Source organism: Hakea prostrata, chromosome 4 (assembly GCF_041222555.1).
Source record: "Hakea prostrata isolate BN-2017 chromosome 4, UWA_Hpros_2, whole genome shotgun sequence".
NCBI lineage: Eukaryota > Viridiplantae > Streptophyta > Magnoliopsida > Proteales > Proteaceae > Hakea > Hakea prostrata.
Window position 1 is genome coordinate 2319595 of NC_142603.1, and position 24166 is coordinate 2343760.

Consider the following 24166-nt stretch of genomic DNA (forward strand, 5'->3'; position numbering starts at 1 on the left):
CAGCTCAACATTAAGAAATTAGGAAAGATTTCTAGCTTCATAGGGACCACTTGATATATCATGGTTAGAAGAGTACAGAGATATTTGAACCACCAGTTTTCAATCTGGTCTGGAGACCTTTTCACTCATACATACCAACAGAGATGTGATGTGAAGATGCATAATACATATCCTTTGTTGGGTAGGGGATTTGACTAATCATATCTATTGGTTAGGTTTAATTACTTGGTTGTAAGAAACCAAATCAAGTTTCAATTCATATGGATTATTTCAGTGTGTCTAGGCTTTTTTTGAAGGATCAGACTTCAGTCTTCAGTTACAGGTCGGTCTTCCTGCAGAAATGGTCCTGTACAAGCATCCTTGAATTAGCAAAAGCGAAAGAGGATATCAATGAAACATTATATATCAAGGTATCTCTCTCTTTTAAGCATATTATCAAAGGTGTCAACATGTGGGTCCATGCATGCAAAGCTGGAAAGAGATCTAAGGATCATATCAAGCTAGCACAGGATCTTGACCGATCACAAATGAGTTTCGTGTTGATCAGGAAAGATAATACCATTAGTCATTTCATGCAGAGGCAACAGTATCACATGGGTTGGTTACTGCCCTCTTCCTTCTGTTATTTGTCTAGTTTTAATGATCTTGTATATTTATGCTCTGTTATACCCTAGCATAAATCAAGTATTGTGCTATTTTAAGGCCAGGTATTTGAGATTTTTTCTTTTTGGGACAAGCGATTTTATATATTGGGATGGTGTGTTATATAATATTGGGTCGGGTTTTGCCTTTGGCCTATGGAAATTCAATCTCTAGCCTCTCCTATTGGAGGTGTTGGTTTTTTTTTACCAACTGAGCCACCCCTCAGGGTGTTTGAGAACTCACTGATGCACCAGATTTGAGAGATGAATTAAAGAATGACACACATCAGAGGAATTGGATCACCGTTTTTTAAACAATCGCAATATAACGTGTTAAAACAAAGAAACACAAATATATATTTTTTTGGTTGAAAGAAACACAAATATGAACTGAACAAAAGAAAAGATGATAGAAATTTTACATGGTTCATACAACAATATATATGATGTGCTATGTCCATGAATGAAGCTGAAGATGATTTTACTATGTCACACAGAAGAAGGCTTTAATGAAAGATCTCTCAAAAATTCTAATCTAATGATCCTTAGTTGAAAACCCCCACATCTAAATTACATAACTAGTCAAGAAAAAAGAAAAAAAAAACGTTGATCGATCCTTTGGGTTGGGTAAAATTGTTATTGCCTGCAAGACAGGCCCTCTGGTATCATCATAAACTTCACAGAGAATCCCCTTTAGGTCAGCTCCAAAAATGTCCAATTAGGTCAATCTTTGAAATAGGTACAAGTTTAGTACAGAAGAAAGAACAATCAAGAAACGAAACTATTTCATAAACTTGATAGTGTCTTTTTTCAAAGGCATATGGAGTTTAGAGTCTACTGTGGCATCTAAATTTGTTTAATAAAATTCTTTTTTATTCTCTGTTGCAGGAATTTTTGTTCATCCAGAATAAAGAACAAACAAACACAACCAAGGATGTATATATTTGGGAAGGTGCCTAGGTCACAAAGAGAAGAAAATGACTCATGCCTTTTCGTTTACAAATAATCCCCTCTTAACCCTGGCGTTTCAAGCTCTTGGGGCTTACGAGATCAAGGGGATAATGGTATAAAGTATTTAATTTTCTAATCAGCGGAAAAAAATTCAAAAAATAATTAATTGATCTTTTGCTCCAAATTAAGAAATTGATATTACCATTCAATTTCCAAAAAGAGCCAACACTGAGATGATTTAGTGAAATTGATACATTTCTAACAACATGTCTTTTTTTTTTTACACAATCTCTTTCTCTCATGTATAATGGCTGACTTCTCCAACAACACCCCCCCCCCCCTTGGCCCAAAAAAAATAAAATTGTATAGATATGAACATGACATGGGAACTCATGAAGAATTCCTCTCCTTGTTTCCTACTTTATCGTTCACAAGCCATTCAAACGAGAAGTGAGATTGACGAAGGTGTCTTCCTTGCATGGAATTGTAAGACCACCCATTGGATGATCGAATCCAAATTCTTCTTCAGCTAGAGTTAGCAAGTCATGAAATAATGGCTGGCTCAAGTAGGACACTGGAACCACAAATCTCTTCTTTTGTGTCTCCCCAACATAGATTGCTAAGTAACCTTTAGGAACATCTATAGCCAACAGGTTTGCACGCAAAAGAGATCGCCGGAGGATTTGTTTAGCATGGATCATCCCAGGCAAATGGATACCCATGGGGCTTTGTGTGGGTGAGTTTTTGGAAGAACAAGCACAAGAAGAAGAAAGGACAGTCGACCGTCAGTAGCAGAGGAAGTTCGAAATCTAGGGGTAATGAGTGAAAGAAAGGTGTCAAAGGATCCAAAGAGCAAATGAAAGCTAGACCAAGTAGTAGCTGTTGCCCTTGAAGTGTTTTGTTAAATATGTATATATAGAAGAATGATCCACTTCCAATCCTTTAAGTTGTTTAGTGAATGGTGAAGACACATTGGCTCTAGGTTATACAGGGACACACTTCATGAGGTATCACATGGTTCTGTCTTCCAACCCAAAATAAACAATTAAAGATAGAGGTTTCAAAGTCTACATCAAAGGCAAATACAAACTGCCCTACCACTTGGGAAATCTACTGATATAGGGACCACTTGATATTATGGTTGTTAAGGGTGGTAGTCCACTGATTTGAACTGCTACCTTGCAAATTGGTATGGAGAACTTTTCAGTGATATCTATGGGATCCTCCCTGCCCCTTCTTGATAATGGTAACAACAATGTGAAGAAGCATAATGTTCATTCACCTGCAATTCACCTGCAATGACTGTTAATTATACTTGTAGGTCAGGTCTTGGTGACATGAAAGCATGTCTAGTTTCATATTTTCTTGGGGATATGAAAGCATATCTAGTTTCATATTTAGTGTTTACAGTACTGTGCCTGAGTTTGCTGAAGAGGATAAAAAAACAGGTAGTCTTCTTGGAAAGGGGTATAAGATGACCATTAGCTGTACTTGAATTAACAAAAACAAAAATAGATTGTGGTTAAGTTGCTATTAAGATGCCAATCTCACTCCTTGATCGATGGGAGGATAATCTTGCAGTTCTAATTATAAGAAAGACTCTTCAAGGTGCTAACATGTACACACAATGATGCAGCACACAAGTCCATGCATGCAAAGCTGGACAGAGATCAGGATCATAGATATCATCACTCTCAACCCCTAGGATTAAGTCAATCATCTTCAATCTCTGTATTTTCTGTAGGCAACAAAAATTGTCACTGGATATCTCGATTCTTGTTTCTTCCTACAGCATGCACATATAATCTCCAGGATTTGATCTCATCACCTCCAAAAACAATTATTCTGGAAAAGAGACATTAAGGTTGTTAATGGAAGTTCAGGTTTGGGGGAAAATGGGGAAGCGGAACTCTTAAAGCTGATGGAAATATTGTACAAGTATCAGTAACAGTTGATGGGAAACTTTGACTAGTTGAAGTTGTAAATTGATCAAGAGAATACAGTACTGTATGAATACTTGCAGACAGACAACATCTGCCGATCAAGAGGCGTCTTCTTATGTAGGTTTCATAAATAACACGATTTTATATTAAATAGATATTCGTTCTTTAGAACTAAGAGACACTGGACTCACATATCTAACTACAGACCCCAAAAAACAAGGTGAGCTCATCAGGTCACATTGAAGGAATCCAACCAAATTCCTTCACGTATTTTTCCTTTGTACCAGCTGAGAACAGTGGGGCCAGGTTGTGAGCCCATTGATCATGGCATGCATGACCTTCAATCACCATTTGAGAAGCAACACTATTGTGACCTTCAATCAGCATTTGAGAACAACGCTATTAAATGAGTTGGCTTCTGGTCGCTTTCTTTGGTTTCAATGCTCTTGTAAACTCATGGTCTGCTATTGCCTGATCCATAGGGCCCGGAGAGAGTGAGACCTCATAGTAGTTTGCAATCGAAGGTTCCATGGCCCAGACCCCACCTGAGTAAGCTCATAGATTGGGCAGGCAAGGGGTCAAAGCTATAACATGCTGCCCCAGACAAATAGGGCCGGCCAGTTTCTTGGAAACTTTCTGCAGTTCATGAGAGGCAAATCCATGTGATCAGCACATGAAGCAACGTACTACCTATGGCCATATTTAAACTACTTCACAGTTCACATGACCCGATTTGGAAGAGATGACCATATATGCAACCTTATTCATCATAATAGCTTATAAAAATAAAGAATATTTCAGTCCCAACCCTCAACTTATGATTTGCTAAAAACTTTGAATAGGCATTAAGAATGATTCTATGGGACTAGTAGATGATTTCTCTTTAACCCTCTCATGCAAAGCATGTTTCTTAGACATGGTTGTCTACTAAAGATGGCCAGAGAGTGGGTCCATGTTAGAGAATGACGAAGAAGTCATCCCTGGATTTGATAGTAGAAACTTAATCACAATGCAGAAAACTATTACAAAATAAAAGAAACAAAAATCAAACCAACAGAATGCAGGAATATATGTTGATGGACAAGCTGCAAATATTAGAGACAAATGAGAGTGACTTCATTAGCAATGGAAGATGGGATAACAACCAAGCTCTCTTCTTCAGGCCACTTTATTTATGATTAAGGTCTCATAACTCTAATACTTCAAGCTCTAGGGATATTTAACTAGTGGCCCTTTGTAGAGGCCACCTACAATCTAAACCACAGGATACAAGAAATCAATCCTCAATGATATTCTACTTGAGCAATCCATTGTTTAGTGATTTGGCTAATATTACTTCAAGGAAGATCTTGCTTCTCATTGAGTAGTGTCTGCAGTTATTGCAACAAAAGAAGCACTTGCGAAACAAACTCCGACAATACAGACTATGTTCTTGTGGTTCTTTTAGCATGCCTTCATGATTCAAAAAAGGACATACTGGTCTTCGTTTTCTTTGATACCAACCTATCCAGTTTTAGTTTTTCTTTTAGCCTGTAACTAATTATTGGGTGCATTAGGTAATCTGATGGTAAATCGCTGAAAAACAGTATGGTGAGTAGTCAGTTTTACAGTCTATTTTCTGCAACATAACATTACTTACCTTCACCCCCCCCCCCCCCCCCCAACTTCCTTCCTTTTCCCCCCAGGAGAAGGGGGTGAGAAAAAAAGTTCAGGGGCCTAGCCAAATGGAAATTACACAGAATACCATGGTCATGTTTCAAGGACACTATGTACCAGTTGGATGAAGGGTAATATCTACAGAACAGAGAACTATATCGAGTGGATTTCAGAGATACCCTATCATAATAAACATGGTCATCAATGGTAATCAAAATAGATGAGGATGTAATGATTAAATGAGGTTGGGCAGAAACAAAATGGGGACAAAATTTATTCTCTTCTTGTTGAGTAATATATATATATATAAAGCTAAAACAAAACAGAACCTGAAGATTGCAAGCTGTCTTTGTCTTTCTTTCTCTCTCTCTCTTTTTTGGTTGGGGTGAATGACTGTGTCAAAATTCAGAGTCTGCAAAGACATAAAGCTGTGTAGTAGGAAATAGCATATATATTTTGCCTAATTGTGGATTTAAAAACAGAAAAAGCTTTCTAGTTTTATCTTGGCAGTGGGATTAAGAGCAAAATTGTGACTTGAAATCATGGTTTTGTGGAAGGAATTTGTAGGAAATAAAAGTGCATATTCATGGAAGAATATTGGTGGTTGGAGTTTAAATAGATTATTGTAGTTGCAGTCCTAACTAAAACTAAAAATCAATGTTTTGATAGTTTTAGTTGGCGGGATAATGGTCCTTTTTGTATTCCAATCATCAATTCCTCATTTGGAGAAAAACATATATAGTCCTCAGCGACCAACACACAGCAAATCAAGTGGCCCGCTCTATGTAGGATATCTACCCAAAACAGCCACAAAATTTCATCCAGGTTATGTGGTTGATGATATGCAAATTTCAAGCAGCTTTAAGTTTCCAGCATATACTAAAGACAGAAGCATGTGATCCCTCACTGTCAATGTCCCCTACTCAACATTTCCCTGCCTACATATATACAGGTACATGAAGTAAGCTTTCCATCCCAGCAATAACCTAAGGTCTTTGGCTCCTTCATTGTTTAACATTCCCCAGTAACATTTCTCACTCCTCTACCGCTCCATGGGTATCCAATTTCTTGGAATTCTTCGAAGGTCTTTGCTTAGAGTGGTGGCTGCAGATCAATTTACAAAGACGAAAGAGGTGCCAAAGGGCCACTTAGCTGTTTACATAGGAGAGATCCAAAAGAAGCGATTCATCATCCCAATATCATACTTGAGCCATGATGGATTCCAAGACTTGCTGAGTCAAGCTGAGGAAGAATTTGGGTTTGATCATCCAATGGGTGGTATCACAATTCCATGTGATGAGGCAGCATTTATCAGAATCACTACTTGTTTGAAGCCTTTATGAGGTAGTAACAGTGGGAATAACAAATTAATCTCTAGAATGTGAACCCGAACTCATAATTTTGAGAAGGATGGAGTTCGTGTGAGTTAGTCATTCTAGTAACACTTTCGTAACTGATTATTTTTTTTCCTATCAGGAACATTGTATCAAAAGAAACTGTTTCTTGAGGAAGGAAAAAGTAAATAGAAACTTTCTGTTGATCTAGTTTGCATTCCACAATCTTTCTGCGTGTGCTCTCTCAGTTTTTAGCAGATTTCCTCTGCCCACTTTGAAGGATGAATCCCTTCTTCACCATAATAGATTGAGGGGGTGGAGACAGGTCTGGAGGCAGGGTGGAGGAGTGAGAAATGCAGAAAGCGGAATTTTTTTTTTTTTTTTTTTTTGGGGGGGGGGGGGGGGGGTTGTTAGGTTAAACCTGCTGGAGGGATGAGATCCAGGGTACACCCATTTTTTCAAATTAGCAAGAGTGAAGGAGAGGCTAAAGTTTATTTTTCCATAGAATCAGATAAGAAGTCCGAACAGCAAAGTTTGAATATCTGTAGGTCAATACAGTGGAATGATAGAAGCAGCCTTATCTAAATCACTTCTCTGTATGTATATTCTAGGTTTGAGGGAAAGAAATCTATATGATTCCACTTCACAACCCCTCTACCATCTTTTTTATCTTCTTTCCCACTAGTTTAGGGGCAACAGCTAAGTTGTGGTATTGCAATCATCAAGGGAAGACGAGAATCTCAACCCAACACTGGCATTCACAGTTAAAGTTACCGTGTAGCAAACCACTAGACAAAGTAAAATAAAAATTTCCTCTTACAATGGAGGGAAGACAAGAATCTCAATATCTCCCAATCACCCAAGAAAAGCTTAGCAGTTCATATAAAATGAGGACCTCATGATAAAAATTAACCTCAAGAAGACTAAAGGAAATGCTTTTGGTCATCAATTCTTTTTCACACTGAATAGTGTATAATATTTTTATCATCTATTGGTTCTATATACATCATAGTAAACCAATAAATCAATAAATAAATAAATTAATTAATGCTTAATTTAACAAGAAAAAATGCCGGACATTATGATTTCCAAGACAGAAGAAGATAAACAAGCAAGCTAGTAAGATTGCAGGTGCTCCATTTTCATCTAAGTGAAAACAGTTGAAATTATGCTTTCATTGGTCACAAGAGTACCTCATTTTAGGATCTTCTAATCATTCTTCCAAACATACTTGGAGACATTATTCTGAGATATTATCATCGAACAGTTGACAGCCTCTTGAGCTTGCAGGCTCTCACAATAATCGGCTACCTTCCAACCTCCATGGCACATGAAACCATAAGGACAGTTCTCCCATTTTCTTGCGTAAGTTCAAATCTACAAGTCAACCATTTAGAAGATCCATTAAATAAATTGTGGAGAGCTTTGCATGAAAATTGTATAATGTCCAACTCAAAGAATGGTGTTCCTAGCCAAATAAAAAAATAAGCATAAATATAAAAAGTAAACATGGAAACACATGGGATCAGTAGTTAGATTTTAAAATTACTAGTACTAATACTTACAGTAATTGTAAATCTACTACTTCCAGAACAAGGATATTGATAGGGAATCTGGTTTACAGTTAGTACAAATGGACCCCATGTCCAGAAGGTAAATCACAATTTTCAAATTTTTATGAATGTCTATATGGAAATAGATCGTTTAAACTGACAAAAATTTATAGTTTTAAGGCACTAAGTTCTTATTTATTTATTTATTTTAATTTTTGAACCAAAAACAATTCTGTTTATTTATATTGACCACGTTCATATAACCTTACAAAAGAGAGAGAGCGAGGGATCAAAAAGAAAAGAAAAATTGCTCAGCAAGACATACCCTGAATTGATGAGATGGCCTGGATCCCTTCTGGATAGATAGCTGGTTTAAAGCAACATCTCTCATACGAAATGTGTACGACCGTAAGCTCTAATCAACCTGAATCACCTGATACCTCTACCCAACTACATCCTACATCTTTCTTCAACCCTTTTTCCTTCATTAATTCCCTCAACTTCCCAATCTCATCCCACATACCAAACCTTGCGTACATATTCGACAACAACACATAGATCCCTACATTCTCAGGATCCAACTTAAGTGCCCTTTCAGCTGCCAGCTTGCCAAGCTCAACATTCCCATATTCATTACAAGCACTAAGCAGTGCCCCCCACACAGAAACACTCCTACCTGTATAGTTGCTGCCATTGATACTACAGTAAAGGTCATTGTCATTCCTATCAGAAACACAGATCTCTTTAAATGGCATATGAGTGATGAAATTCAATGCTTTCTCCACTTCCCCTGCCCTGCAAAGCAGATCAACTACAGAACCGTAATGCTCTGGGCCAGGAGCCAACCCATACTCATATTTCATGGACTCAAAATGCTCAAGCCCGAGGCTCACCTTCCCTGTGTGACCACATGCTGAGATGACTGTCAGGAAAGCCACCCCATCAGGCTTCACCTCCGCCATCAACATGTCTTGGTACAGCCTAATAACTTCTTCAAATCTGCCATGTCGACCATATGCACTCAGCATGGAAGTCCACAATATAACATCTCTTGGTCTCTCCATCCCTCCTCCACGTCCCATTCCTGCCAAGTTGAATACATGTCGAGCCTTGTCAACTATCCCACATTTTCCATACATCTCAACTAAACAACTCTGTAGAAACACATCATTATTGAAATCAGCTACCTTACGGATCATATTGGCGTGCACCTGCCTACCCAATTCAATTGCCAGTAGCCCGGAGCAGATACGCAGAAGCTCACATAACGTGAACCGGTCATAATCCAACCTCAAAGAAGACGACATCGTGCGAACTAATTCAAGGCCGTCGCCCCACAACTTAGCCTCTGCGTACCCAGACAGGAGCGCATTCACGCACACTGTATTCTTGAGCGGTATTTCATCGAACAACTTAGATGCATCTCCGATCAACGATGATTTAGAATATAAATCAACCAGGGCAGTACCCACATAGACACTAGAACACCATCCTGATTTTGAAGCGTACGCATGCGTCTGTCTTCCAAGAGATAACGCTCTGATCGAAGACGAAGATCTCAATGAGCTGCACAATGCATACGTGTCCATGGGAAGGCCAGTGGCGTGCATGAAAGAGAAGGTATGGAGAGCAAGATAAGAGAAGCCACTGCGAGAAAAAGCAGAGACAATGGCATTGAAGGGTAAGGGGTCGGTGGCGTCTAAGAAGCAGAGTAAGTTGTTTAAGTTTTGAAGTCGAGGCTGGTCGTTGCCATGGCATGTAGAGTATGTTAAGATAAGGCTTGTGTGAAGGCTAAGGGAGGTGAAGATCAATCCAAACTTGAGTAAGTGAGCATGAATGGCCTTTGTGGTTATGAGGTTTCTGGTCTGCAGAGAGTGATGTAAGAGGCCGGTGAGGGAATTGAACATTTGCGAAGATTCTGGGCGGGGAATCAAAGGCAAAGGCAGCATCCTTTCCCTTATCTCCCTTTTGACCGTTGCTTTCAAAAATGTTTGAGCACGTTTCGCTCACCTAAAGGGGTAATTAGGTTTTTCCTGCAATTGTGGGTAGGGGTGTCATCAGTGCAGTTTGGGGTGGTTTCGGGCTGGTGCGGGCTTTGCCAACCTCAGTCCAAATACAATGTATAAACGTTTGGTTCGAACTGGTTCGGACTATAACATGCCGATGCTGTTCGGACTAGGACTACAAATTGACATCCCTTCTTGTGGGGATGAGATAACCGTCTCCTCCCATGCTGAACAAAATTTATTTATTTATTTTTGAAGGGGTATAAGATACAAGGGTAACATCTATTTATGAAAAATTTCAGACGGGAATATCTGAAACCGGACCCTCTATCTGTTAAAGAGACCGATGCTCCCTCACATGGGAGATCAACTCCTACCTATTTCATCAATACTTAATAAACCCTACCTCTATTATGTGATTAAAACAATATGCAAACAAGTCAGATCTCAATCTGCTTTGTTATTAATATATGTTGTACATGCCCTAACTTAATGAAAATTAAGCATCTCTTTAATTTATTGAAACAAAAATATACAACATTTTCTTGGTAGGGAAGGGGTTGAATGGTGGACGTATAAATTCAGGAAAATAATGACTGTTTATTTTATTGCTGTATGTAATTGAATGTTTGGCATTGCTCAGTTCATTAATCTTGAATAAATCCACGATCAACTTTATCTATTTTTAATAATTGATGAAAAGATGTGTTGATCTTTGGCTAACTGAATCCACCTGTTGGGATTAAATCTGCAGACTGTTATACACCGCATAGCAGGCAGCCGTAAGCTTACAAGCTCTTTCAGTTTCCACGGCATTTTGTCGCAGCCGTATTGAGCGATGCAAATAATGGGAGCTAACAAGTTGCAACAAGAAATTTGCGGCAGGAAACCAAATTTATTATTTTAAGGAAAAATAATGACAATGAAGGATCACAATCACTATTGTACAACATAACCATTATGATGGCCACCAGAAATTCCACTAGAAAGGTAAACAAGGTTAGTAACGGCCATATCCCGGTGGTGGCGGCGGTGGCCTACTTACTACTCTGTCTAGAACAGAGTATCTGTTACCGGAATTTTGAGGGTGACCACCGCCCCTTTGATCTGGTCTTGATACCCAGCCACCTCCCTGTTGATGGTAATGATTAGTAGCTCCAGCCGCTTGGTAAACCCCGTGACCATTGTATCCACCATTATGGTATCCATGAGCACCAGCTTGTGCAGGTAATTGTCTTGGGGGATAATGACCTGGGCCCCTACTATTCTGAAATGAACCGGGATTATTATGCACTGGAGCCCGCCAGTGATTATTTCCATGCTGAGGACCATGAGATGACCTTCCATAGGGATGGGGGGCAGGTGGTGGAACATATGGTTGCACGTACCCATGGTCTGAGTGGTTCTGAACCCTGGTCGTATGTGCAAACCTACCACTTTGAGAGGCATAATCAGTTCTCTGATGGTCAATATTGTATGTGGCTGCAGCATGCATGCTAGCAGGATAATATTGTTCCGAGGCATGCATCCTGTCACCCCTGTCGGTTTCCCTCTTGAACTGTAAGGTGTTGGCAACAAGCCTATGAGCTGCTTCTCCAAGCTGACGACCTCTTCCAGGGTTATTTTGCCTGAGACAAGATGGAGAAACCATTAAGTCTGAGGCTCGTCTAACCCACAAAGTTCAGTCCATCAAAAATTTAGATGTAGTTATCCCGGCCCACTACAACAACAACAAAGAAAAAATCCAACAAAATCTTTTACCTGCCATTTTCCATTGGCCTCCTGCCTGTTTCTTCATGCCACAATACAGGTGGTGGCTTCAGATCTCCAATATCAACAGTCTACAAAAGAACAATAGGGAATTCAGATATTATAAATGTAGCATACTAGCATAACCAATCAGAGCCCATATGCATTAGGGCATTAGCATTCTCCAACAACTAAAATATGAGAATAAAAAAAGCTCGACCAATAGTTCTAAATAACCAGGAATTGCACATTTCTGCAAAGAATCCTCACTTAAATTTTATTTGCAAACTAGAACACAAAAAGCATAAAGTGTAAGAGTGTGTGTGTGTGTGTGCACAAACTGGAACACATAAAGCATCATATGTGCGTCTGTGTGCATACTGAACACATAAAGCATCACATGGGTGGGTGGGTGGGTGAGTCCAGGTCATCATGAATAATGCTTGGTATGGCCCAATGAAGCTAGACACGCATAGACAAGCAATAGCAGGGCAGGAAAACAGCCTAATAAGTGAAATATATATAGATGAGAGAGAGAGAGAGAGAGAAACAAAAATTTTGGAAAAACAGAGAAAGGCAATGAGAATTAAAGAACTCCACTCTGAGTAGATCCAAGACCCACAGGAAATTTAATTCCAAATGGGCTATAACGGCTTGATAATGGCCTCAAAACTGCCCCAACCCCTAAATTGTTAGTCAAGCCCAACCGCACCAAACTGAGATCGAGCCAGAACTGTTATTTTGCAAATGATCAGTGTTTAGGCTTGGAGTTTTTCAGCCCGAAACTGTGAAGCACAAACCAAAGCCACCCCAAACCAAACCAATGACACCCCTAGATAGACGTCACCTCCCAAGACCCCAATGGTAGAAGCCTCGTGCACTGGAAATGCCCCTTTTTACTAATACCTAGAATACATGTTTCTAAAACAACGAAGTATGTATAATATGTAGAATATCTTTGGAATAATAGACAAAATATTTGCAATGACATACAAATGTCGAAACACACGAATATTTTAGCAATCTCCAAAAATGAGATTCAGCACATATTGGTCAAAAATTAATTAGATATACTAATGGGAGAATTTCATGTATGATAGAAAGCATAATATTATGCCCCACTCACTCCCCAGTAAATATCATATACTATAAGACGACACAGTTTCTAAACTCAAATGATCAGATTATTCCACTTTTGTTGGTATATTCCTGTCAAATGATGATATCAGCAGGATATTCTTCACTCAATAGCCCCAAACCCTTAAAAGATTAAAAAATGCTTGACCTACATCTTCTTGTAACTTCTGTTCCCGGAATGTCCCTCATCTTCTGGTCCTTCCCACAGATTCTAATATCTCCATCCTTGGACTCTCAATCCCAAGAGTATAAATAAAATTTCATGTGAATCTCGCAACCAATATTTTAGCAGGCGGGGTTGTTGAGATAGTGAAATTGGAAAGTAACTATTAGTTATATGAACCCTCCATTCTTACCCACACAGCTCTCAACCTGTTATGCCATCTTATATCAAGCACCCAAGCTCTCACCCAAATTGGTGATCAGACCTAACGAAGACGTCACTCGCCTAGTAGTCACCCCATGGGAGAATTAGGGATCTTGACCTTAGCTCTGAGGATAAGCTTGAGAAGACACCCAAATCATGTTCGAGATACGATGACCCAGGAGGCTTGACCTTGGACCTCAGGATATCAATTGAGATGACCGACGAATATCTAGATTCTCATTGAAAAAGACGAAGACCAGTACTAGGAATGTGTGATCGGACCTCTCAAGCACCATTCCCGAAGATCAAGACTTTATACATGCGAGCCATTTCTAGGTTCATGCATATCTGGACTGATCAGGAACAACTACATTCTACAAGGGGGCTCTCATACCCAAGCTTGACAAGGAAGATAAGCTTTAACTGGCAACGACGCCACGAAGGCAGCCAGCCAAGCCCGGGGCAGGCAGAGATGTCCCCAGACGCCACTGACCTGCCAAAGCAGACGGCAAGATGGTAACCTCACAATGCACCAATAGGAGATTGAGTCAACTGGATGACCAAGGACACCACATCAAGCTACAAAAACCCCACAACCAAAGGAAGCTCATCAACCCCAGCCCCAGCACCAACCGGAGCCAAAACCACCAGGTGAAGGAATGAACAAAAACGGCCCAACCACGGGCACCCCCCAAAAAGACCAACCACCAAGGGGGGAGCGGGAACCGAAGGAAGACCAGCACAACAAAACCACAGCCAACCGATGCCCCACACAAAGGACCAACCCCGCCCACAGTCGAACCCGAGCCACAACACCCCGCCAAAGCCCAACAAGAACACAACCAAGCGGGGATGTTCCATGGGGTGGAAAAGGTGATGATCAAGGAGAGCAATACATAAAGAACAATATTTATATCATCAAAATTGTATTTGAAAACTAATAAACAATTGAATTTCAATCAAGTGAATAAACAATTGTACAAAACATTATTTATTACAATGGTGCTTCTTCTTCTTCTTCTTTTTTCTCTCTTCTTTCTTTTTTTTTTGGGGGGTACATCAATGACGACGTTTTAAGTTCAACGAGAAACATTCTTCAAAATTATGGAACCTTCAAAACTTGAATCCATCTCAGGTGGCTCTAGGTTTAAAGAATAGAATGAAGAGGGGTGTGTGATAGAGATGGGATATTATATCCTTTCAAATGAAGAAGACCAAGATGGGACATTCTATCCTTCCAAAGGAAGAAGATGATCTTAGGCTTAGTGCAAGCAGGAAGCAAGACGACGACCCAAGCTTGTCTGACTCTACAGAGGGTGTAGGTTTGGAAAAAGGGGGAGTGGCTTTCGTAACAACACTCTTTATAATTCTTTTTTTTTTTGAATTTATGAGGTCACCCTATTTATTTTTCAGGTAGCAACTGATATTTTCACAAAACAGAAATGGGAATTATATCATGTTATCTAAAAGGGGGAGGGGTATATGAAATTTTTACCCTACAAAAATTATTTGTAGTTCTGAACAAGATATCTTGGTTTTGTAACAACCAAAAGACAAGATTGCTGTCAATACAAAAAGGTTCCATGTTTCATCAACTTGCTGGTTTCAGCAATATTTTAGTAAATTCCACAAGTTTCTATCTCAATACATTATAATTTTTAACTTATTGATGTAACCAGGGAACCCCCCCCCTCCCCCAAAAAAAAAAAAAATAAATAAAAATAATAAAAATAGAGAGGGAGGGAGGGAGGGAGGGAGGGAGGGAGGGAGCTTAGAGGAAAGAAGGAACAACAGCCGAAAAAATGTGGTCTTATAAGAAGGCTGAACCTCATGGGGGCAATTTGGTCATCTACCACCCCTGTTGAGTCCTTTTTGGTCTAGCTAGGTCCAGCTTGATTTTAGGAGTCCAAATCTACTTTTGTCCTGAGTTTGAGTCCTTGGTTGTCGAGATATGATAGTCCCAGTCACAGTACGAGTCCCAATTGGATTCCCAATTGGAAGTTCTAATTTACAGATTTTATTTGTTTAAGACTTCTTAAATAGAATTCCTTTTCTAGTTGTTTTATGAGTTGAGCTTAGTGTGAGAAGGAAGTTCTGTCCAAATAGAAATCTTTGTTGAGTCCTAGTAGGAAAACCTCATGTAAGGCTAAAAAAAAAAAAAAAAAAAAAAAAGAAGAAGAAGCCAAATATGTTGTAACAGGGCAGATTATGATTAGTGAATAAAGATTGAGTTTGAGGAAGAACTTGGAGTTGTGGGTTCCCAAGAGGAATCACCACTGCTGTAGGGTTCTATAATTTATAGAAATCCCTCTCCCTCACAAGCTTGCAGCAGCCTAGGAATCTTCAAATTTCCTGTACTTCCAAGTGACCCCTATTCCCAAACCAAGTAAGTACACCTGATGTGAACCAGTATCTAGGGTTCAGTTGATTAAATGTTCCCCTAGAACCTAGCTCACTCCAGAATCCTCTTCCCAGAGAATCAGCAGTCTTCTAGGGCTGTAATCACCTTCAACATAAGGCTTTTGTAACAATGAATAGGTGCTAGGGTTAGGATATGTTTCAGGGTTTAGGTTTTAGGTTTTCAATCACCACATCTTGCTGTAATTGCAGTTTTAGATCTGTAATTGAAGATATAGTTCAGGTAAATTATGGGGTCTCCTAAATTTGAAGGTAATTATTTTCCTTCAAAGCAAATATAAACATTTGCACAGACCAATTTTGTTGGGAATCTTCCAACAAATTCAAGACTGCTTTAATCAAAAGTTATATTCCTATCAGACCTAACTTGGCGAGCACAAAGGCTTGTTGAAACTGAGTTTCTGAACTCTTATTTTCAGAACTGGGATATTACATCAAAAGAAAACTGAATAATTTCTACTTTACAAAACAGGGCATTTAATTAGCTAATAATTAAGCGAACACAAAAAAGCATTCCAACAAGGGGTGATTTTATTTTTATATAAAAGAGCAACTAGTAATAAACATCATCACACTGTATGATCTCATTACTTACCTTCTTTGGGAATATAACCCCAGCTGGTGGTCGAGTGATGTGCTTATGTTCATCTGGGAGTCTATATATCGCACATCTGAAAAGCCAAAAGGAAAATACATTAATAGAAAGAAACAATAAATAAAATCATTCTGGATGCAAGTCTAGTTAATAAATCTTCAGTCTGAAAGAGTGGTTACATGACTTGGTTGTTCATAATATCTTCCATTTCAGCGACGGGAGATCTGAAGACAGGAGGGCAAGGATCTCCAAAACAAAGTGATAGGTAACCATTCATTCCACCACTGCATGTACCCCTAAATAAAATCAGAAAATGGATCCGAAAATTCTTAAAATGGAGGTGTATATATATTTGTGGAACAGTCTCATATCAAGTACATGAATCATGAATATTAAAATCAATATAAAATGCTTACTATAGTGAATAGCAAAAATCCCAGGGAAACTAGGTGAAATTATCCAGCTCCTAACTTACTACAACACCTACTTGACCGACATTCTCCACTTGACAAGGGCAAGAAGGCTCGTATGACTAGCGGCAAACTAACACAATGTTCACCCAAAAAAGGGGAAAAAACAACCTAACATGATGTTTCATTGTCAAGAGATTAGGCATCATGCTAAGCATCGTCAATAGATTATGCTGTTACTGAGGTTGAAAATGCAGCGAGGAAGAGGAAGATCCTAATCTATTCCCATACTCACTTGATGATGATGACTATGGCGGAGCTGTATATAATGAGGACGATGCTAACAATGGTGATGCTTATGACATTCATGTAGTTAGGCACATCCTGGTGGGTGAAACCAAAGGAGAGGACTGACGGCGCAATTGCATCTCCTCTAGCCGCATGAAATCTGGACAGAACACTGGTTTGGTGATAGTTGACAGTGGTAGCTGTGTCAAGGTTATTTCGAGACCTTTGTGAAGAAGGCAAACTTGAAGGTGGAGAAGCATCCTCAACCATTATAGGTATCCTTGCTGAATGGTAATACTTTGGAGGTAAACAAATATTGTTCCTTACAGCTAAAACTTCATAAGGAAGGGTGTTGCCTGATATAATGCCAATGCACCTTATTGGTGTTCTATCCGATTGACAATGAGCCATGAATTTACAAATTACAATAATGATGCTATGATCGGAAAAGAAAATCAAAGTGTTTCAAGGAACTTCACACTGTCATCCATCCAATCAATGTTCCAACTGTAATTCATCAATGGAGGTCTGACGCTGATGGCTATTGTTACGAGGGAAGCTACCCCTCAACCTGAGCTGACATTTTGTCCACCCATCTAAGAGCATTCTGTTTTCTGATGTGGTTCCTGATGCGCTAGCACTTATGCAAGATGTTCAACATCCCATTAACTTGGTAGCCAGTTTGGTGTTACCTAATCCACCAACTTATTGTTATGCAGACTCAGCACTGAATTGGGATTGAGCCTTTGTTTAATACATTTGAGTGGTCATGGGCCTATCCTATGGGCCCAAAAGTATAACATCTATGTCAAGTACGAAATAGGTTAGTTTACTAGTTTACTGGTATAACTGTAAATCCTGCCCAACATAAGGGCAGTATAGTCTTCTTCTAACGTTTTATTTCAGTTTTTTAAAGTCTAAGTCAGTCAGTTTTTATTTTACCAGTTTAAATGAGTGTCTAAGTCATAATTTCAGTAGGACTTTATATGTAAGGCTATGAATAGCGCCCAATCAACTAGATTGGAGATCAGCTGTAAATGAATACATAACAAGCTTCCCTTCAAGCACTTAGTGTGCTTACTTTGGTTCAGCAAATTAGTTTGAAGATCCAAGCATTAGGAATTTTGGATTTGTCAATTAGTTTGAAGATCAAAACCCTAAAAAGCCTTTAGGTGAAATCAGGCCCAGACATCTGCAACTGATTGAAGATCAGAGTTCAACCTTCATTCTCCATTTCAGTATTCCATCCTTGAGGCTCTGTCCAGGTATTTGGCGGCTATACATTCCAGTTCTCCTATCACATCTTCCCCCCCCCCTCTATCTTTCTTGAATTTTGGGTCTTTAGTAAAGACCCAAAATTCAATGTCAAATCTATGCCAATCTAATAGCTAGATCTATCCCAAACTTTAGGTACATCACCCACCCAACTGCAGTGACCTTTGATCCCAATTTCAGTCCCCATAGACCAACCAAACCCTAGATCTGTCCGTCCTGTGGGCCCAGTTTTGGGCCTGACATTCAAGTATAGCCGTATTTGAAGCTACAACCCTATTCGAGCAAAGCTGCACCAGAGTGGTATAAGAGTATGGAAGAACCAACCACTAAGTAGATGAGAAAGAAGATAAAGAGTTTATCTGAGAGAAACTAGATGAATCAACTGATGATGATTCAGTGTTGAACTTAACTGCAAATGAATGTTCAGAAGAAGAACACTATGACTATGATTTGAGGAAGACTACCCTGTTCCCATGTCACAGAGCCATAGTTGCTGAAACACATGGTGAAGATTGGAGGAGAGAGTGCATCTTCTAAACCATGAAAGAACCAACAATCGCAACACCCAGGTAATTCCTAATAGTGGTAGCTAATGAATGTTTCTTAGAGGCCTTTGTTATGAGATTAGACTTAATAACTGACAAGCAGCCAAAACCCTAATAAGTCTCTCTTTTGAATGGTAATAAAATGGAAGTAACCGACTGATGCCTGGTCTGGTTTGCCTGATGCTATAATTCTATTCAGGAGAAGTATGGTGTGACGTTGTTCCCATGAGACTCACAAATATACTTTGGGAAGACCCTAGTTATATGACAATGATGTTAGTATATCAGGGAGAAGTAAGAAGTGCCATTTAGTGCACAAGGGACAAAAATTGCACTCCAGCCCCTAAATTTTACAGCTGAGATTAAGAAAAAGCATTCCATTTGAACCAACCAGAAGTCAAAACGGTTAGATCAGAAGATGCTAACTGTTACAGATTTAGAGAAGAAATTACTAGCTCCTGGGAAGGAATCCAAGAATAACAACAAAGAATCAGATCTAACCATTCCCCTAGAGACGAGAAGTGGTCCCATGGAGGCCAAGCTCACACAGCTCAAGAAGACCTGTTGCCTGATAGTCTCAATAGATGAAATTTTGCAGATAGAAGATAACACTAGAGGTGCTTAGGCAAACAGTTCTGGAATAATGGAAGACAGCCTTGCAGCTCAAGAAGCTTTGAGCCCAAAGGGGAGCCTGAAGAAGTACCTTCTCTATCTAATGTTCATCATGCCCTTGACCTAGTTTATGGTTCTGTTCTAGCTGAAGAGGAGGACGTAATATTAGAAACTGCGGCAATAGAGATTATACAAGCAGAAGAGATCTTTAACATACAAGAGATTAAAGCAACCAAGGATGACATAGTGGAACGTAAAGAAGTAATTCAGAACACTCCCCTACAAATTATCAAAGTTCAAGATGCTATTCTTGAAGGAATAGAATGTTTGCCACAAATCTTCGACATGAAGAACAAGAAGGTTGGAGATAGACCCCTTGGAAAAACATCCCTTCAGCCCTGCATCAATAGGATAAGGTGGCTCGTAGTCCCTTAATTGAAAATTGTTAGAAATCAGTGAATCTTGACCTCTGTTATCCTAGACACTTTACTACCCCAGGATCACAATTTCAAAACATTGTTATACCGAGCAACTAACTGGGACATGACCTCCAATAAGAAGAAGATAACAGCGGCTCTTAGACTCATTTGCATGGTTGTCAAGGCGACAAGGCGATAGAGGGCAACAAAAACCAAGAAGACACCAAGCAAGGTGATAAGGTGTCGCCTGGGCAACAAGGCAACACCAGGTTGCCTTGCCCCAAAAATGGGACTAGGCACCTAGGCAGACGATTTCACAACCATGCTCATTTGTTTGACATGATTAGGCTAAGTCGGCCATAACAATACCTATTGTGGGTAACATCTGCCCACATTCTAATTTTTGTGTATTAAGTAGACGACTCTTCGAGATGCACATACACCCAATCCCTATGCTTTAACCCATATAGTGTGGATGTTGAGCATGAATGGGATAGATTGGAAATAAGCAACATAGATTTAAGTGAATTTTAACTTTCGTGGCAAAATAGATTCAAAATAAAGCTCAAAGATTCACCTGGTTGCAACAACAAAAGAAAATGAATAATGCCACTATTATTTGGTGGAAACAGCAAGGGCCCCTGGTTCTCCATCAAGTGGAGGCAAGTGAGGCACTTAGGGATGCACATGGAAATTGGTTTTGGAGTAATCAAGGGAGCATGGTTGTCATGGTGCCCCATGGTTTTGAGAACATCTAAAACTCCAACACAGCAAGGTATCCAAGGAGCCAGGACCACTAGGCACAGGTGCTGGAGAACGTCCAAAACTCCAAGATAACGAGGTACCCAAAGCAACCAAGGCGCCAAGCAGTACAAGATCTTGTGAGATCTCGATTAAATCTCTAGTCAAGATCTCAGTTTCCCAAGATGTCGAGTTAAGATTAGATGCAAGTCACATAAAGTACTAAAAGTCAACTAAGATCTCAATTTGACTAGGATCTCGGTCCAACTCGACTGCTTTTTACCGAAACTCAAGCAAGATCGAGACGGGATTAGGAATCTCGTCTCGACTGTCCTCGATTCCATCTCAACAACAACTACTTGAGTTTTTCATTTTTGGCCTGATTTTTTGCCGAAATCTTGCCAAATTTTCACTTTCAATACTCCAAGGAATCCTTAGCTCATCTACAACAACAAAACAATATCAATCCAGGGTATGTGGAGGTGTTCTTCAAGCCATAGTACAAGATCTCGCGAGACTGCATTTACCCTTGGGCCTTGATTGATTTCATTTCACCTTGTTCTTATGAAGTTATAACGCTTGTACTATATTCTTGAGACTCATGATGTTGTTTTGTTCTATTGAGTATTGAACCATTGATATGAATGGAATTCTAAAGAATTTAAGTTATTTAATGTATGTTGTCGCTTGGTTTTTCAAATATCAATTAATGGTTCTATATTTCATATTTTATACGTGTTCATTCCTTCAACATTTTAGTTTCAAACTTAGGGTCAAGTTTGAACTCATACATAAGCTTGTTTTCTCACAAATCTAAGGCCACCAATGTGTTTCGAAGGCCTAAAATAAGCTAAAATTCTGAGCCTCAGCCCAACCTAACCCTTAAAACCCTCCAAGTGGGACCTCGAGTTCATTAGAGTTGGCCCCAATTTTTTACCATATCTCGGCTGAGATCTCGGTTTTCTGGCTAACTAAGATCAGCCTCAATACTGAGATTTCTTACCATGGAGCCAGGACCACTAGGCACCGTCTTGAAAACTAGGACTAGTTTTGATGACTTCAATCACCTTCAACCAAAATCACTAAAATATCAAAATTTGACTTGGCCTCTCTAGAATTTGGAATAGTTCTTACAAACTTGTCAATTTTTATTCACCAAATGCATGGTGAGTTCAACAAGTTGCAACAAGATAGAATTCAATGAATTTTCATTTTTTTATTTTTATCATCACTTTATGGATTGCACGCATGTTTTTGATGTGAGAGCTGAGAAGGCCATGACGATAGTCGTGTAAGCAAGTCACGAAGCCATGACGTCACTGATAATTTCCAATGGTTCTATTCCAACAGCTGTATTTTAACAGCTCTATGCCAACTCTATATTTCAACACGCTATTTCAACAGGTATTTGCAGTGGCTAATTCTGATACAGACTTAAATTGAAAAAGATTGACTGAGGGCAGGGAACAAAGATCTTGTAAGAGCCAGCCAATTCAATTAGGTTAAAACTGCAAGCACGGTCCACCAAAAGTTAGGATTAGGTTGAAGTAAGAGTTAAGACAATATGGTAAGCTCAATGAGTGACAGGGAATCTAACACCGAAGGCTAGGAATCTTATCGAAGAAGATTGAATCCGAATTTGAAATCCTAGCAAATTAGGGTTTGGTTTCAGATTCGCAGAAGAGGTGGTGGGGAATTGGGACAATGTAAGAATTTAAAACCCTAGGGCAACACTCCCAAGTATGCAGTTCAAGCTCCATTAATAGAGAACTCAGGCACAAAAATATAATAAAAGCAAACCAATGAAATCAGAGATCAAATCAAAATTCATTTCGTTTTTCTTTTTTTTTCCTCTTTTTTTGAGGGGGTGGGGGGTGGGGAGGGGGCAATCAAATGAAGTTCAGGTGATCTGATACAGTTCTCAAAATCTCTTTAGGGATATGGATTAAGGTTGCAAAAAAATTGGGGAACAAAGTTGCAAGAGAAAACCAACGCTGGAGCATGATCTGCAGAATCTAGAAGGCTCTCTCTAATGATCGCAGCAGAAGCAGCCTATGGCTTAATTGATGGCTCCGCTCTATTCACCAAAAGGGTCTAGACAGCAGCTTGTGTAGGGTCTCAACAGTAGCAGCAACAATATAGGGAATCAATTAGGACGAGGAAAGGGGTAGGGAAAGAAAAGATAGAATAAAGGGGCAATTGGGATGGGCTATTACACCCTGGGTCTCTAACCCACAGCTATCTCAGCAGTTTAACATGGATTACTCCATAAGGAATGGTAACATCACGTGCAATTTCAATTTTTTGAAAGTATGCTCTTTCATTATGATAAAGTGGCCTATTTATAGTTTGGATAAAGCTTTACAAGAAATTTAAACTTTCTAAAACTGAAACTAGAATCTAGCCCAGTAACTAGTGACAACAGAATTTATGGAATATATAGAAACTAAATGGAAGTAGAAACAACTAGGCTTTAGTATTCAGTCACTCGCATGAATAACTAAAATAGAAACTAATAAATGGACATGCACACACATGGAAGGAGAGGGAGGGTGATAAACTATTAGTTATTTGAAAAACAAAGCAAAATATTTATGCTTGAAGCCAAATAACATGTAACAAATCATTGCTTGAGTATCAAAATACCAACCTCACATTTGGATCAAGTCTCTCTTTGACTTCAATCCGTTCCTTTTCCGACAATTGTTTATAACGGTCATCAAGAGAGAATATATAAGGAGAAAGAGGATGAGAACATGCCACGAAGAGCATGTCAAACATCACACTGTTTCGCCGCACCTCCTCGTTCTACAGAAGTCCGCAACACGTCACAAATTCATTAGGCCTGGACTGTTTTAGAATCAAATCAGCATCAAGAAACCAATTTCATAAATATGTCTTAACAGTTACCGTCAATGTGTGTTCAACTTTGTTTATCTCAGCAAGAAGGCGTCCTTCATCTATGAAAGGCAATTTCGCAATACCCTTCAAGGTAAAGAAAGTGAGGCAGAAAACAACAAACATTATTCCCTCTCAACCTTCTAAACCAGAATCCAATCACAGTATTTAATTTTTAATACAAAAGAAAGAAAAAGAAAACCAACCTGCCAAGCATACCGCTTTCCATTCATGTCAACTTCAAAATCTGATAAACACAACCATCAAAACGTCAGTATTCCTATATAAGGCCTATGACGTGAGAAAGCACCGATGAAAGAATGAAGTATACCAGTTGGATAGAAATCACTAATTGGTGAACTAGGATCTGTCATCAATCTCTGATAATGCTCTGGAAGTGCATGAGAACTAGAAATACGTCCAAACAGTCAGCAGGCAACTTAAAACATGGAAAACTCAAGAGTACAAAGCATTGGGCTAAAGGCAACCTTGCAGCTGGAAAAACCCCCAACAGCTGATTGAATGGTTTGAATGGAGCACCTAATTCAAAGCTTATATTCAATTGATCCAGATCCTTAAGATCAGAAGCAAAGGGTGCATAATGATAAGGGTAGAACCTGGAAAGAGT

At 39.3% G+C, this 24166-nt stretch overlaps 3 protein-coding genes and 1 pseudogene across 6 annotated transcripts in view; 1 reads left to right on the forward strand and 3 right to left on the reverse strand.

The window, feature by feature from the left end:
• Nucleotides 1-1205: 1205 nt before the first annotated feature.
• LOC149017047 (auxin-responsive protein SAUR21 pseudogene) lies at nt 1206-2777 on the reverse strand (annotated as a pseudogene).
• Nucleotides 2778-2907: 130 nt separating this feature from the next.
• On the reverse strand, nt 2908-10281 carry LOC149017048 (putative pentatricopeptide repeat-containing protein At1g03510). 3 transcript variants are annotated; one of them, XM_089151347.1, is made up of 3 exons: nt 8404-10281; nt 7719-7902; nt 2908-3437 (listed from the first exon to the last, which is right to left on the reverse strand). In XM_089151347.1, exon 1 carries the CDS (start codon nt 10025-10027, stop codon nt 8498-8500), a length of 1530 nt encoding a protein of 509 aa, XP_089007473.1. In that variant the 5' UTR covers nt 10028-10281; the 3' UTR covers nt 2908-3437; nt 7719-7902; nt 8404-8497. The 3 variants fall into 3 exon arrangements, with proteins under 3 accessions (XP_089007473.1, XP_089007474.1, XP_089007475.1); XM_089151348.1 differs by lacking the exon at nt 2908-3437 and adding an exon at nt 3455-4171; XM_089151349.1 differs by lacking the exons at nt 2908-3437; nt 7719-7902 and adding an exon at nt 7947-7993.
• Nucleotides 6178-6841, forward strand: LOC149017049 (auxin-induced protein 15A-like). The gene has a single exon (XM_089151350.1). The coding sequence runs from the start codon at nt 6244-6246 to the stop codon at nt 6532-6534; it is 291 nt and encodes a 96-aa protein (XP_089007476.1). The 5' UTR covers nt 6178-6243; the 3' UTR covers nt 6535-6841.
• Nucleotides 10282-10532: 251 nt separating the features above from the next.
• Nucleotides 10533-24166, reverse strand: part of LOC149017050 (5'-3' exoribonuclease 3-like) — a 36007-nt gene continuing 22373 nt past the window's right edge. The window contains exons 15-23 of one of the 2 annotated variants that reach the window (XM_089151346.1): nt 24027-24155; nt 23870-23946; nt 23745-23785; nt 23551-23625; nt 23291-23448; nt 16530-16634; nt 16351-16426; nt 11846-11925; nt 10533-11712 (exon numbers count right to left, since the gene is read on the reverse strand). In XM_089151346.1, the coding sequence (XP_089007472.1) occupies nt 11085-11712; nt 11846-11925; nt 16351-16426; nt 16530-16634; nt 23291-23448; nt 23551-23625; nt 23745-23785; nt 23870-23946; nt 24027-24155 (1369 nt within the window). In that variant the 3' untranslated portion in view covers nt 10533-11084. Of the gene's footprint in view, nt 11713-11845; nt 11926-16350; nt 16427-16529; nt 16647-23290; nt 23449-23550; nt 23626-23744; nt 23786-23869; nt 23947-24026; nt 24156-24166 lie in introns of both variants that reach the window. The other variant, XM_089151345.1, reaches the window with a different exon arrangement.